Source organism: Chiloscyllium plagiosum, chromosome 11 (genome assembly GCF_004010195.1).
Source record: "Chiloscyllium plagiosum isolate BGI_BamShark_2017 chromosome 11, ASM401019v2, whole genome shotgun sequence".
Classification (NCBI taxonomy): domain Eukaryota; kingdom Metazoa; phylum Chordata; class Chondrichthyes; order Orectolobiformes; family Hemiscylliidae; genus Chiloscyllium; species Chiloscyllium plagiosum.
In genome coordinates this window covers 69624051-69639832 of record NC_057720.1, presented here as the reverse complement: position 1 = coordinate 69639832, position 15782 = coordinate 69624051, and the positions used below count along the sequence as shown (strand labels likewise).

At 39.6% G+C, this 15782-nt stretch overlaps 1 protein-coding gene across 2 annotated transcripts in view; it reads left to right on the top strand.

The window, feature by feature from the left end:
* Positions 1–15431, top strand: part of nr5a2 (nuclear receptor subfamily 5, group A, member 2) — a 190586-nt gene extending 175155 nt beyond the window's left edge. For both annotated transcript variants that reach the window (XM_043699746.1, XM_043699748.1), the window contains exon 8: positions 11932–15431. In XM_043699746.1, coding sequence (XP_043555681.1) covers positions 11932–12179 — 248 coding nt within the window. In that variant the 3' untranslated portion in view covers positions 12180–15431. The remainder of the gene's footprint in view (positions 1–11931) is intronic.
* The last annotated feature ends 351 nt before the right edge of the window (positions 15432–15782 follow it).

The window sequence follows — 15782 nt, the reverse complement described above, 5'->3', positions numbered from 1 at the left end:
ACAAGGTACCTGTCACTGTAGAAATGTTCATTTCCCGCCAACTCCCACCCTGGTCTGTGCCTGTCACTGATTTGAACTACTTTATTCTCCTAAGAATAGAGAAAGCAGGTGGATGTAGGTATTTATAAAGGAGAGGTGGAAAGGACCTCATAGAATCCCTAAAGTGAAGAAAGAGGCCATTGGGCCGGAAATGCACCGCCCCTCCAAAGATCATCCCAGACCCACTGCCACCCCTGCTCTATCCCCATCCCTCCACATTTACCATGACTAATCCCCCAAACCTGTACATCCCTGGACACTACAGGGCAATTTAGCATGGCTAATCGACCTAACATTTTTGGACTGAGAGAGAAAAACCAATGCACCTGACGGGAACAGAAGAACACATGAACTCCACACTGTGACCCAAAGCTGGAATTGAACGCAAGACCCTGGGAATGTGAGGCAGCAGTGCTAACCAGTGTGCCACTCTCAACATTTGACTGTTAGGCGTGGCCAAGAGGGATAATCAGCTGAAGGTAAGAGAGAGGGTTGGCTACTCAAGTGGCAATGTAAGGTGACTGGAAAGAGAGGAATGAGTGAGTGAAGCTGAAGGTGTGTTAATCTGAGGAGTGATGTGCAGGACAACGCTGGGAAAGTGGCACCTGAAAATATAATGCCGATTTGCTTTCCTGCTTCCCGGCATCCTGGATGCTCTTGATGTATGGTTTCAGTTTGAAGTGTCCAAACTGAACTTCTTCTGTCACTTCTAGCCACACCTGCTCGATGGGATAGGTTATCCTCTTCCTTCAGTTCCTGGGAGAGCTGACCTCACTGCAGGGCCAGAGCTTCCAGACAACAGACACAAGCAGTGGCTTCCACCCATGCTCTGGAAATAAACCCTTCCAGCCCAATGTTGAATCCCTTTTAATTAGAAACTTTTCCCTTGACAGAATGGCTGCATTTTCAGACAATAAGCACTTCTGGGAAAGAGTATTGGCTAGGTGCACAAATCAGTCAGTTTACCAAACTAAAAATTGTCCTGCCCTTCTGACAGAGAATGAGGTGAGACAATTTTGCCATTGCTTCTAATAATGTACTGAGAATTCCCTTTGATTTTAAACAGTTGTAAGAGTTTGTATTGGTGAAATGTAGTTTGCCTGTTTTTTCCACGATGTAGTGAACAGTTATTGTATAGTTGTTTGTCTGTTATACTTTTTTTTTTCTAATCCACTGAGGTGATTGGAAGATTTGATGGTCAGTTTCTGTATTCTTTAGTGGTTGATTAATATGTACCCAAATAACTTGCTAGACTTGTATACAGTATCGTAAACCTGTGCAGGAAATATGCATAGATCTTTTGGTTCTAGATAGGCTTGGTCTGTAGATTGACTGAAGCTCTGTGTGACCATGAAAAAAGGTATTGGAAAAGGCACAAACTCTAGCAGTTATAATACCTCCAAAGCACTTTCAGAGCTGAAAAACAATGGGCTGAGTTTTCAGTTTTACAAATGGTGTAAAATGTGAAGGAGCAGAATAGCAACCTGGTGTATGCCGTGCCCATTATGTTGTGCGATTGCTTTGATCCTGCAATTTGCTTTGAAAGGAAGCTGTATAGGTTATGTAATGAGTGCTCCTACCAATATACCCTTCCACCAAAGTTTAAAGCTTTACCTAGTGACACAGAGTTGAGACTCTGAAAAATATGATGCTATAGAGTATTGGTGCTGATGCTTTGCTGCTCATTGCGGTGCATCAGAGAAAACTGTTGGCTGCTCAAGAGGATATGTACATTTTCCAAATTTGTATTACGGGGACCAAAACAGATATATTCGTGGGCAGCACTTCATTATTAACATTTTTAAGCAATATGTAGCTTAATTTCTGAACAAAATTGTTTTAAAATTATACTTTCAGTTTAACAAGAGAATGTTATCCACAATATGATCTTAGTTATGTACTTCCCAAATTTGCATCGATCTCCAGAAGCCAGTAAATTTCTGGATCAGTGTAAAATCTAACCTGCCAGGTTGTATAACCCAGGCAACCTCAGTGAAATAAATGAGAGAAGCTCCATATTAAATATAATTAACTCCAAAATTTGAAAGAAAAAGCAAGAACCATTCAGTCTGAAGTCATTTGATTTCTATATCTGAAGCACTTTATCATCATACAGACTGAGGTGTTTGAGTGCAGGAGCAAATTTGGTTTGTCACAGTAGAATTAGGAAATGAAGACTGACCAAATATAGAAATGTAGCAGGCAAGAACCAATTTCCATTTGAAATGTAATTAAGCAAAATATTAGAATGTTTGACTTTTCACCAAGTGTCCCACTGCATAGCTTTCTTGCAGTTTTTAACAGTAAACCACACAGATAAGAAAGATTCAATCTTCTAAACTAGGCCGGGTTTAGCGACCCCACCAAATCGGAACACGGTGCAATGACTACAGCTGACCGAGCATAAAGAGGAGGCTGAGTAGTGACATTAGAGAAGTTCATAAAATCGTGAGGGGCATAGATATGGTGAATAGCCAAAGTTTTTTTTTTTCCCAAATTAGGAGAGTCTGAAATTAGAGGGCACAAGTTTAAGGTGAGAGGGGCAAGATTTAAAAGGGACCTAAGGGGCAACATTTTCACACAGAGGATGGTGTGGATATAGAATGAACTGCCAGAGGTGGTGGAGGCTGGTACAATTACAGCATCGAAAAGGCATCTGGATAGGTATATGAATAGGAAAGGAGAGTCTGAAATTAGAGGGCACAAGTTTAAGGTGAGAGGGGCAAGATTTAAAAGGGACCTAAGGGGCAACATTTTCACACAGAGGATGGTGTGCATATAGAATGAACTGCCAGAGGTGGTGGAGGCTGGTACAATTACAGCATCGAAAAGGCACCTGGATAGGTATATGAATAGGAAGGATTAAGAGGGATAAGGGCCAAATGCTGAAAAATGGGACTAGATTGGTTTAGGATATTTCGTCAGCATGGACAAGTTGGACCAAAAGGTCTGTTTCTGTGCTGTACATCTGACTCTGACAAGTAATTTCTAATTGCTATCCAGTTGTCTTTAAGTGGATGGACATGAGCAAGATTTTTTTAAAAACTGGTCTTCACTATGATGCTGTTACAATTAAGTTGATCAATCTAGCGATCATTGGCCATCAAAATTATGGCCAAAAACAAAAATGTAACGCTAGGAAAGTTTAAAAGCAGATTTGAAGCCATGAGAGAAGTCTTTGTGGAAAAATTAACTGGGAAACCATACCGAAAAAAAACCAGGAAAATTTATATTGATGTTTATACTTCGGGAGAACAGAATGAAAACTTTTTTTAACCAAAGAAAAAACAAAGTAGAAGTAACAAGACATACTGAAGAGGTGAGAAAAATTTGTGAAATATGTAACAAAACTTTAATCAGGATTCATACTAAAGGCTAAGTATATTTAAGCAAGACAAATTTGAGATATTTTGTGGAAAGACATTAAGGCCCAGGGCCTATAGTTGTAAGTCTGTTACCTCTAGAGTTTGTAGTGGGGAATACAACTGATTAATTATATTCTACAGAATGCTATAAAAGAATGTGAAAAGATCACCGATATCATAATTGACAAATAGTATGATTGTCAAATTCATGCCTGACAAACTGATAATCCTTTGAGATGGTGGTGTAGTGCTTCCCAAATCTTCCTTCCCCACTGTGTCATGATTATTGCCGTGACCCCTCAGTGAGAACAAGTGGGAAAGGGGAACTGAGAGAGCAAAATCACAGCTGGTAAAATGTGGATGCAACTCCCTGGCAGGGGTTGGTGACTGGGAGTTCAGAAATCACCCCCCACCCACAACCCTGCCAAAATTTCAGCTTGAAACCCTTTGAGTACTGGTGCCAAATTTGCAAAGCCCCATGATAGTGAATAGATTTTCAAATGACAGTCAACAAAACGTTTTCATGGGATTGGTAAGGAAGACTAGGTCTTGCAGGTTAGATGATAACATTGACCAAATGGATTAAGAACTCATTTTTACAACAGATGGAGAGGTGATGCAAAATGGTAAATGGTGCACTGAGTTCCTGAGATGTGTTCTAGGACCTCTGCTGTTTATAATATTTATAAATATTATAGAAGAGTGGTACTATTAAAATTGCTGATGAGGTGAAACTCTGTGGACAGATAATGAGTTGAAAGTAAATTAGTCCCAGTCTATCTAAAGCTGATCAATTATGTAGATGGGCTGAAATATGGCAGAAGATTCTTAATGCAGTTTTAAATAAAAGATAATGCATATAGGAACAGGTAATCATTAATGTGAAAGGGTCCTACTTAATAGCAAGGCTGCAGGTTGTAGAGTTACATGAAATCCAAAGCTGTGGAATCATATCCCAGGTGCCCCACCCTGCACAAAGAGACTTCTATCAATTCAAGGAGAAGTCTATCCTTACAAAATAATGTAGGTGACTGACTAAATCAAGAAAATAAAGATCACTATTGGTTAAGACGAAAAACTGAATCATTTTAGAGTGATAATTGATTGTAGTCTGACGTGTGAAGGAATTACCGATACGGTAGTTCTGATTCTAAGTCTGGTCTTCTGATGATCGCGTGAAGCATCAGATTGCAAGTCAAAAGAAGAGTATCACAGTACTGACCAACGACCAATACTAGAATATGTGCCACATTTTATTCTGCCTCACCTCAGAACTCCTTTAGATACATCAGGTTTCTTTAAAGAAAGTGATGAGGATAAGTTGAGGCCTTCAGAGATGAAGTAATAAAGCAAGGCTCATTGAAGAAATGAAGACAGAAGTTTCTCAAATAATTACAGGCACTGAGAAAATTGAAAGAAGTAAAATACTTATTTTGGGCAATGAATATAAGGTCAAAGAAAACAAGTAGAAAAATTCACTAATGTCCCCTCACAATGAATTTTAACATTTGGACTGATAATAATGAACAAGGAAGCTTAGGAAATTAGACAGATGTGAATGGGAATTTTCCCTCAACAAGAATAGACCAACAAAATTAAGTATCCCAAAGAGTGGGAGAGCAACAGTGCATGGGCCATACATGAGCTATTAGCAGAAAAAAAGACCAGAAGGAGGCAAAAGCTTTCTTTTGGCCAAAGGTTCCTGCATTCAACCGAAATTCACGATCCAACAAATGAAGAAAGGCTACAATTTGGGTTTGATTCCCGCCTGTCTGTGTGGAGTTTGTACATTCTCCCCGTGTCTGCGTGGGTTTCCTCTGGGTGCTCCGGTTTCCTCCCGCAATCCAAAGATGTGCAGGTCAGGTGAATTGGCCAGGTTAAATTGCCCACAGTGTTAGTTGCATTAGTCAGGGGTAAGTATAGAGTAGGGGAATGGGTTTGGTTGAGTGTCTCTTCGGAGGGGTGGTATGGACTTGTTGGGCCTGTTTCCACACTGTAGAGAATCTAATCTAATTAAATAGTGTCCGAGGATGGTTTACAGTTATATAAGGCACCAGAGCAAGAATCCAGCACCAACATCAACAAGGTTTTCAATAGGTCACTAGGACAATTTGGGGAGGTCACAGAAAGCTGTTCAAAAGTTTAGAGACCAAACGTTTGCATGTGACTGACAGTAGATTCCATATTAGAAGTGCTGATTTTTACCTGTATTGCAGGAAAGGCAGTGGAATTGTCTGGGTACTGCACTGACCACAGCAAGAGTGGCTGGATACCTCAGCACTGTTAGAACTAAGGCCACATGCTCAGAGTTACTAGGTAGTCAGGGCTTCGGAAAAATCTTGGAAGTTGTGGTGACTCGCAAGAAACTCAGTGCCTAATACATCGGCAGTAAAGCTGAGAGTGGGGCTGAAAGCCACAAGAGGTGTCTATTTGATGCAGTCTAGCATGATTAGATTTCTCGGAGAATTGTAGGAAAGGTCCATCTTGAAACTAGCTGTCAGCTAAAAGCTAGAATTGTGGCTGTGAGTAGGTACTGGAGTGTGATTTTCAGAGTCCAGAGGAGCATACCCAGTACAGGAGGATGATTGACTAGAATAGAAGCAGTTATTGAGGCAATGTATGACAGAGCATCCATTGAAATCGAGTTCAAGGCTGGATCAGCAAAGGGAAAAAGTGCAGTCCCCTGAAGTTTAATGAGATTCTCAATGGCCCACCATATCAGTAACACCCCAAATGGAGGGGAGCTGGTTACTGAGAAATCCATGGGATCTGTCTTGATCACATTTGTTATTTAATGTGTGCCATGCGTTGCTTCATGTATTACCCACAAATAACACATGTCAATACTGGCTAATATAAATTATCTGTATTGTAGATTTCAATATTATTTCAACTTAGCGTTATTTATTCAGAACAGTGGAATTGCATGGCTCTATTCTCTTAGAAAGTATCTGGGATCACACCTTTTGTTTGCTTTTAAAAATAAGAGTTACAGGTTCCGAACCAGATCATAACATTAACATGGGTGGCCTGCTCTGAGATTGTAACATCATTTGATAGTCTCATGATATTTTGTGAGAAAATGATTTCTGCAAATGTTACTTTGTGGTTTGAAAGAATCAATACTCAAAAGAATCTGCAAAATACACAAACTATGTTATGTGGTTTTGTGCTGACGTGTGCACAAATTTTCCCAGATTGCACAGTAAATAGATTAACTAGCTCCCAATAAAACCAGGACTCAACATCCAATAGACATATTTAGTCAAAAAGTTTTGTCTTATATTCATTAGGACAATTCACAAGAAATACTGAAGTAAAGGGAAAACTGCTTATACTGTATGAGTAGAGATCACTGATTTGTTAGCAAGTCGAGGCAGATTGGAAGAGGGAGTGCATGGAGAATGCGCTGGTAAATGATGATTGACAGTTAAATGCCAAGTTTTGTTTACATTTTAAACTAAACAGTTTGAATCTGATTGGCCAAGACATTGTCCTGAGAAATGAACCAAAGAATGGCTATCCGTTGAATTGAAACAGGTATAAATGTGTGCATATATTGTTGATTTTTCTATCTGCAAAAAATATGGCCCTGTGTAGTAATGGCCCAAATATTCCAAGGGTTTGTCATCACAGTCGTATTGACACACTGCTCATTTATTTTTATATTAACACTGAACTCTGCATTTCTAGCTGGGAACTTCAAACTGGATTCTTCACCAAATCATACCATGCCCCATTTAGGTCAATGTGCCGTGTAAATATCCAGCAGTACAAGTGGGGAAGAGTAAGCATGTGAGATAAGTGTGGGGTTAGCCTGGCAGTTAGTTGAGGTGCTTGGATGGCAAAGGAATACGGTGCGAGGTTGGTAGTCTGCCTGTAAGGATGCCAGTGAGTAGTGCACCAGGCTTGTAGGGTGTCAGCTAAGTAGAGAGCCAGGTGAGCAATGGTAGGTCAGCCACTGGGGGAATGTTGGAGATAGGAGGTGGGGGGTGTGACTGAAAAGGATGGATGGTAGGTCCAGACAGTGAAGAGGGTGGCAGATAAGATGAGGCATTGGGTCAGGCAGGGGTGGGAGAGTATTAAGGACTGGCAAGGGTGTGGTGTTGAAGCCAGACGGTGATGGGTTAGGCCAGCAAGGTGGATGTGGGGCCAAAGAGGGAGGGAAGTTGCAAGTAGAAGGGATGTCCAGGCAATTGGGCAATAAGGATGATTGGGTAGGGTTGTCAGGCTCATTGGCATTTGGATTGTCAGGGCCAAAGAATTTTCATCCTGGCAGTGAGGAGTTGGGGGTCTTCCAGTGTGGTTGAGTCATTTTGTGTTGTGGTGAGATTATTTCAGGGGAAGGGTTCAATGGTAGTCTGATGTCTAGTGAGTGGTCAGAGGAGATGTAGTTGGGGGGTGGGGAGATAATGTGGCATTGCTAGTTTAGCATCAGCTTAATAGTTACCCGAAAGTTAGATGGGGTTTTTAAACTCATTAACTATTAACTTAGCAGAAGCAGATCCCTCAGGTTCTCCAACAGTAAGGGGTTTCCAGACCCTCCAAAAGTAAATTGCCGATCAGAATCGTCAATTTCCTGGCCAGTAACTCCCATGGAGTCCACCTCATTTCAGTTTGCACAGGGTCCTAATGAGCAATTCTAGTTTGTGTTGCTCCAATGACGACTTGGCCATTATGTGCAGCTTCCACTACACACACCACTTTGCAGGGTCGACTGACAATCCTGATTTGCTTAATCTCAGTATAATTCTTAAATAGTTCTTTATTTAGCAAATGTTGTCCAATCACGATTAATATTGGATCCAGTTAGTGACAAACACCCGTTGTGTTTCTCCTGCGTAGCAGCATTGTGAAACTGCTAAATTCACCAACAGCTTAACTTGTTGCTGAGACATTTGAAATAATATAATCCGAGGAAGAAGGGCACTTTTCAGCACCAAAAGTAATCACCCTTGGCCTGATCATGGGTTTGCGCGCAACACAGCCAGATGAATTCGTTCATGGTAGCTGTTCCTCCTGCAGGTTGGCTTTGATGCTCTCTGACTCATGCAACATTTGTGAGGTTAATAATGCGGCCAATATTTTCACCTGTGGACCTATAGAAGTCCCAACATGTAAAGTGACCAGTGAAGGGAGCCTTGTGTTAGACATTAATAGTGAACCCACTGTTCAATTTCTCGACTGGGACAGCAAGGAAGGGCAAATTTGAGGGCAGGATGGAGCGTATTTGGCCTTCGTATTGGATATATGCAAATATGAGATTGGGGTCACTACCATCAACATCACCCATGGGGGCCCAACAAAGATGCACGAGAGAGTTGGGCCTGACAGCGATCCCATGACAACACATCTACTTGGGAGTTCATATCTTTTTTTAAAAAATCTGAACTAAACTGTGTGAATTGCGGAGTTAATAAGTTTAGAGAATACCAATTTCACACGATGGGGGCAGGTTGAGACCACCATGGTAAGGTGCTGCAGTACAAATGTCTATGGCTTCCTTAAGTGGTTCAGTGGTGAATAGGCTTATAATATCACATGAGCTCATGAATATGATATTGTTATTGCTATGCAATGATGAAGTTTGAGAAGCCCCCCAAAAAATTCTAATTTACTGGCCTATCATAGAGTTTGGAGTATTGGGAACTCAAGGATTAAAGATCCCCTATTAGAGTGACTCACTGTATGTTTGATTGTGTACCTGTCATTTGACAGGCTGAGACCAGAAATCACAGTCGGTGGTGGCTACCTCTAAACTGCCAAAATCATCTGGAGCCATATGTGTGTATTTTGCTCCCAGCCCCGAGCAAAGACATTTGTTTCCCTGAATAAGACTGTCAGCCGTAGTTGTAAATTTTATTGACTGCCTCCTGTTCCTACTAACACACTTCCTTACCTATTAATAAGTGTATGTGAAGACCAACAATGAGGACAATACTAAATCCTATTATCTATCTCCCTTCCTATTAACAAAAGATTGTGAATAATACAGTAACAAGCTCCTGTGAACAATTCGATATATGTCACAGGAAGGTAGCCATCATGAGCCATTGTAAAATTGAGAAATACCTGTTTTAACAACATAATAGCAATCTGATGTGATGTTAAGAACTTTGTATTAGTCACATCTGAACAAGGTATAAAATATACTGCTTGCATGTAATGTCCAGAGATTCAGCGAAGGGTGCCACCACAAGAAGGCTACAGGGATCCTTTTGGTGTCACCCAGAATCTCTCATCGGCTGTTCACTAATAAAGTGTCTACCTTTGAAGTGAAACTTGTGTCATCTGGAGTTAAGAGTCAACAATGCCACTTCTGTATGGTCTTCACAGATGTGAAACAGTCCTTCGTCACTCTCCTCAAATGCTGTCTCTCTCATATCTTTTGGTTAAAAATCACACAACAACAGGTTATAGTCCAACAGGTTTATTTGGAAGTACAAGATTGTAGCTACCTGACGAAGGAGCAGTGCTCCAAAAGCTTGTACTTCCAAATCAACCTGTTGGACTATAACCTGGTGTTATATGATTTTTAACTTTGTCCACCCCAGCCCAACACCAGCACCTTCACATCATAGAATTTCTTGCAAATTGTCCCAATATGTGCAATACAAAAAGCTTTGGCTAAACATTTCAACAATACCCAAGTTCTGTACTGCCTAATATCAACTAATAACTGCATTAACAGTTAAACTGAACTATAAATTCAACGTGTAATAGTCTACTTTGCACTCACATTATAAAATGCATAGATAGACACTAGAAGATTGTAGAGGGGCAGGTTCATGCAAACAATTGGTAATTAATCCCTAAGTGAATAATATTTAATGGATTATGAAAGATATCACAGCACAATGAACTAGGAGAAGCTGCTTTCCCACTGGCTATGATTAATAATTATTCACATTTCAAGATTTGCTTTGAAAATTCCTCTCCAGGTCTTTAATTACATCATTATTTTATATGTTCTTTTCTCGTTAGAACAGAAAATGTATTATGAATGTTTTTCAGATGTTCTGAGTCCACGTGCAAATGTTGGTCAGCTCTTGCTGCTGAGCCAATTCGAATGAAATCAATTAATAAAGTTAACTGACTCTAAGATTTGATACTATCTTATGTCAGTGTAAAATAGTGGAATGGGTGAGAAGCTTCCAGCACAGTGGAATTCAAGAGACAAGTTTGTAGGCCTCGGACCGTTTAATGCCTGGTATTGATTTAAATTCATTTCCACCATTTGAATGATGGAAATAATCTGTTTGAAGGGTTAGTTTGACGATGGACGACGGGGTCACAGTACTGCATTCCAAAAATGTCTGTGTGCAACTATCTGCTATGTGACTCCTCATTTCAAAAATAATGGGCTGTACTGTACTAAGAAAGTAACCAGGATAAGGCTTCATTGGGAGGCCCTTTGTATGGTCCATGTATCTGTTTCTTAACAGCCAAATTTTTTAAAATTCAGAAATCGCAACTCGTGAGGAAGATGAGAAGATTTTGGGAGTTTAAAGTTACATTCATTGCATGATTGACAATGCCCGAAGCCAGGGTTATCTCAAAGGAGTTACTCATGAAAATGAACTGAGAAACCAGTGAGGATTGAGAAGACTCATGGTGCCATTATAAAAGAAGAAATTTCAATAATGTTTTAAGGTCAAAGGGTATTCCAATATAGTATCTTTTATGAAGGACATACACTTCATTTACGTCCAACTCATCTGTCAAGAAGAGAGTCTGTCTGAAGGCTGGTGCTGCAGATTATTTTAAGAGCTATCGGAGTGTACCAGATGGTTCATTAGCAGTTCTTGCACAGGTCAAAGGTTACAGAATCATTTAGAGATGTCAAACTGAAACAAGAGGATTGTCAGCTTTGAACTACGATTTACAGTTAAAGGTTTGGATATTAATTCAACCTCAAGTTTGTAAATTAATCAGGGATTAGAGCTGTGTACTATGTACAATTTGGAAATGTATGCAGCAAATGAGGGGGCTGGGCCTTGGTCATGTGGTAGTGGTCACAATGGTTTCTCGTGCTGAATGTGAAAAACACTTTAACCTAGAAATGCTCCTTAACTTCTCTGTGTTCTGTTTGTTCTTTCTTTGACGAATATGAAAGAAAGGTAACAGCTTCATCTTCTCAATAGGACTGAAAAAGAAACAAATTCTCTCAAATGAGCAAAGACAGACCTGAACAAAATTAGGTCATAATTATTAAGCGTTTCATCCAATACATCTTTGTTTGGATCTTGGTTGACATGCTGTGTATTTGCAACATTTTTATTTTTAATTGACATGATTAATTGTATTTGTCCTGCTTGCATGTTAGATTTTAAAAAAGCCATCTGTTGAACATAAATTCTCATTGAACTTTAGTCTGTACTTTTAGAATAGACTAAAGGGGAAAATTTACAAATTAGGTTTTTTTTGCATCTCATTATTTCTTAACACCCCCCTCCCTCCCCCACCCAATCCTTCATCCCTGACTGCTGTAATTGGATATTAATCATGGTTCAACTATTTCTTTCAGATGTAAAAAACTTGGAGAACTACCACCTTGTTGAAAGTGTTCAGGAACAAGTTAACGCTGCACTGCTAGACTATACGATGTGTAACTACCCTCAGCAAACAGATAAGTTTGGACAGCTTCTCCTGCGATTACCAGAAATCCGGGCTATTAGCATGCAGGCCGAAGAATACCTCTACTACAAGCACCTGAATGGAGATGTACCCTGCAACAATCTTCTCATTGAAATGCTGCATGCTAAGCGGGCCTAAAACTAGATTCGGGGGGCCTTTGCATCGATGAGCAGAAATTCTAAGCTGCAATAAGCAGCGTCATTTTTTTTCCTTAAAAAGAAAACAACAAAAACCTTTCAGTGCACTAGATGGAAAGAGGACAACCTAATGAGATCTGTTCATCAGGACACAAGTGATGTATCAGGGTGTTGCCATGGAATCTGCCAACTGTGAACCCATCACACCTGTGCTACCCAACCCCCACCTCCCAAAGGAAACCTCTGTGAAGCCTTTTAAGGAAGCGCTTACCCATGTGAAGTTCACTTTGTCAAACTCGATATCAAATTAATATCACACCATTGTTTCCGATTTGTTCAGATTGACCACTAATTCTAGGAAATTTAAGAAAAAGCATGGGAGTTGTGCACTAATGGCAATACAGTTAGGGCTTCAAGTGCACTAAGAAACCCTTAAATTTCAAAGCATGTGGGATACAAAGCAAATGTGGTAACAGTAATGAGCCGTCATAACCTTCTCGATTCTCCTCCTTCCCCAAAGCTATTTCCCCAGTGATCATCAATGTGGTACCTGATAGGGGATCTAAAGGCTTGCCTGTAGTTGGCTTCACTCTCCATTTGCTCGTTCAAATTACCAGACCCTATCTATGTGTGAGGCCTGCAAAGGTTGCAAGAAACCATCTGTCAAGCAATTAGTTTGACAACCATCTTACCTACCCATTTAGGTTCTTTTCGCCAAAGCGTACATGCTATTTGAAGTAGACCAAAGCCTGCTGCAGAACAATAACGAGAGGGGAATAAAACTATAACTTAACTTGGATTTAAAAAAAACTCATTTCACATTCACAATTCTTAATACTTAATGTACTAGTATTAAATTTGTGATGTCACAGTTAAGTGAGTCTTGCCTTATTTCTGTGAATCTGAATACGCGGAAGAATATAATTGAAGTATTAATACTGTAAATTCAGCAAACAAAGGTGTTTACATTTACTAGCTCCTGTGGGAAAGAACTGTAATGACCTGAATTGCAAAGCAATGATTTCCTTAATTATGTTTAATCGGTAACTTTTTTACCAGTACTTAATTATGTCGTGAGACACTAAAATCAAAAAAGGGAATCTCACTAAGACTTTAATTTGAACAGACAGATCTTTGGCCACATGATCACTTATTGAGATTGTATAAACAATTAGTTCTTTTTCAGGACTGTTGGCTTTGTTATTGGAATAGTACCATTTATATTGTACATCATGGTTTAAAGTGTAGACAATTATGTTACTAATTTATTTCTTCATTGTTTCACCTTTTGTGTAAGAACGCAAGAATAACAAAGCCAAATAAATGCATTTGTTCACTGTAGCGCCTTTCGAAAATCAGCAGCTACAGTCAGTTCAGGGACAAACATATATCTTAAAAAGAATCACACAGTTCATTTAAATATATATTATATATATATAGTACAAATCTGAAAATGTTAAAAAAAAAGGATAAATCTGCTGCAAATGATGTGAACTATGGCTTCATCTTTTAGCTGAATGGAAAGATTTAAAGTTGAAATCTTGCATTAAATAAATTGTCTTGTAAACTGTATGTTCTATACCAAAGACTGTAGTTAGCTTATGTTTTCTGTATTCCATGGTCTCACTGCAGTGCAGAATGTAAAACCGTGACACTTACTTCAATGGACACAAGCACTGAACTAGCTTTGTCTGCCACAAATTACAGATAGGTGGGCTGCGTCTCCTTTCTGTACTTAGCTGCCTGCTTCAGGTTGTAGGAAACCCCATTACTGATGTCTTACAGAACATTGTGAAGCTAATTCTCTGTTTTGTTGTTTACAATTATTTTGGAAAGTATTATATGGTGCATTGCCCAGAATTCAATCAGAACAGTTCTACCTAGCAACTTCAAGGACATTGCCTGGCCAACAACGGATTCCTCTCACACTGCCCAACACAAGGGGTTATAAGAAACAGCTGAAGTAATTGTTTTGCCTGGCAAGTCCTGATAGTAAATATAAACAGACACAGATCACGAAATAATGTTAAGCTTTTACTGTTATTATTGTGCTCTTTTGTGTGAACAAACATTCTGTCTTGTCAGTACTATCTATGTATTGCTGATGTTCTGCAGCTGCAATGGATTTCAGACCATTCAGCTTCTAACTCAGTAAGCAGTTACTTGGTTCATTACTCTACTCTAAGTGTACTATAACAAGTGGAATGACAGACTGTCATGCAACTTCTTGCCAAGAGTTTCTTTACACTGATGGAATTTTTCAGTATTTCAATAAATAATGATATGCGTGGCATATCACTTGTTGAGTCCAAACCTTTGGCATTGTTCATATATGTGCACCACCTTTCACTGTATTAAAGAAAAAGCAAAATGAACATTGAGTAGCATTTGTCTACTGTCAAACGTAAATTGCCAGTGAGGGAAAAAAAAGGGCTTCTCTCTCTACACGCACACCTCTTACTTATCTGAGTACTTTGCCAGCTCCGATGGATAGGACAGATGTCTGACATCAGATTCCCGAAATGACTACTGAATTCATTCATAGCAGGAGATTCCTGGGAGCTCAGCAGAAATGCTTTTTTGGATGTCCTCATAGTGTCTTAAAGGGATCAAATATCTCCATTGTCCGTGGCTGACCAAAATGGAGATGGTTTACTCCGAACGCCACCAAAAACAGAGACAGACCTTGTTAGGGGAAAGCAGAGGTGAAGGCGAGGAACCCGAGAGAACATACTACTCTGCCAAACAACCTAGCCATGCAAATTTTCAAGCACCACCTGCCCCTCATGACAAAGTCTACAGGTCACACTCTGGACTTACCAGCCATTTCAGAAACTATTGAACCAGAATGGAAGCAAGTCAGCCTTGCTCCTGAGGAAATGCCTAAGAATATTTTCAACTGGACTGTTGCTGTCATCTTTAATGCATGATTAGGACAGTAACGAAACAATATATAAAATCACAGCTGGATTTTATTCAAGTGCAGGTCTCTCTTAGCATGTTATTATTGAGTTCTGTAACTGGTTTATAAATAGTACTTCTGGAATGAGAGTTTTTTTCTACGCAATCCTGAGACTGATACACAATCATGCACCTACCTTCTTTTGTCACAGTTAACAGTTTCCCTTGTCATGTAAATAAAAGCTGGCATCTGATTCTCTCTGCAAAAGTGTTAAATATTTTCATCCATTTGTCAATGAACTAACGGAGTTATCTTTTGAAGTGAAACATACCTTGGTTGAAAGTTCCAATGTAATAGAAGGATAACACCATTTCTGTTTCCCAACCTTTCTATGGAGGTTTAAAGAATAATAAATGCTGAAAACCACAAACCATAACCAGCAGAAGACAGTCATCTTCCAAAAGAGAAAAATAAGGTTCAAGTATTCACCTCAAGCATTGAGCTATCTTCCTTACTCAAATATCATTTTATGTATTTTTCTCTCCTAAATGGTTGACAAGTAACTTTTTCTCTTCAATTTAATCCTCTTCACTAACCTCCTCAGTATCGAGGTACATAGAAACCAGGAACAGGAGGAGGCCATTCAGCCCTTTGAGCCTGCTTCATCATTCACTATGATCATGGTTGTTCTTCTATCTCACT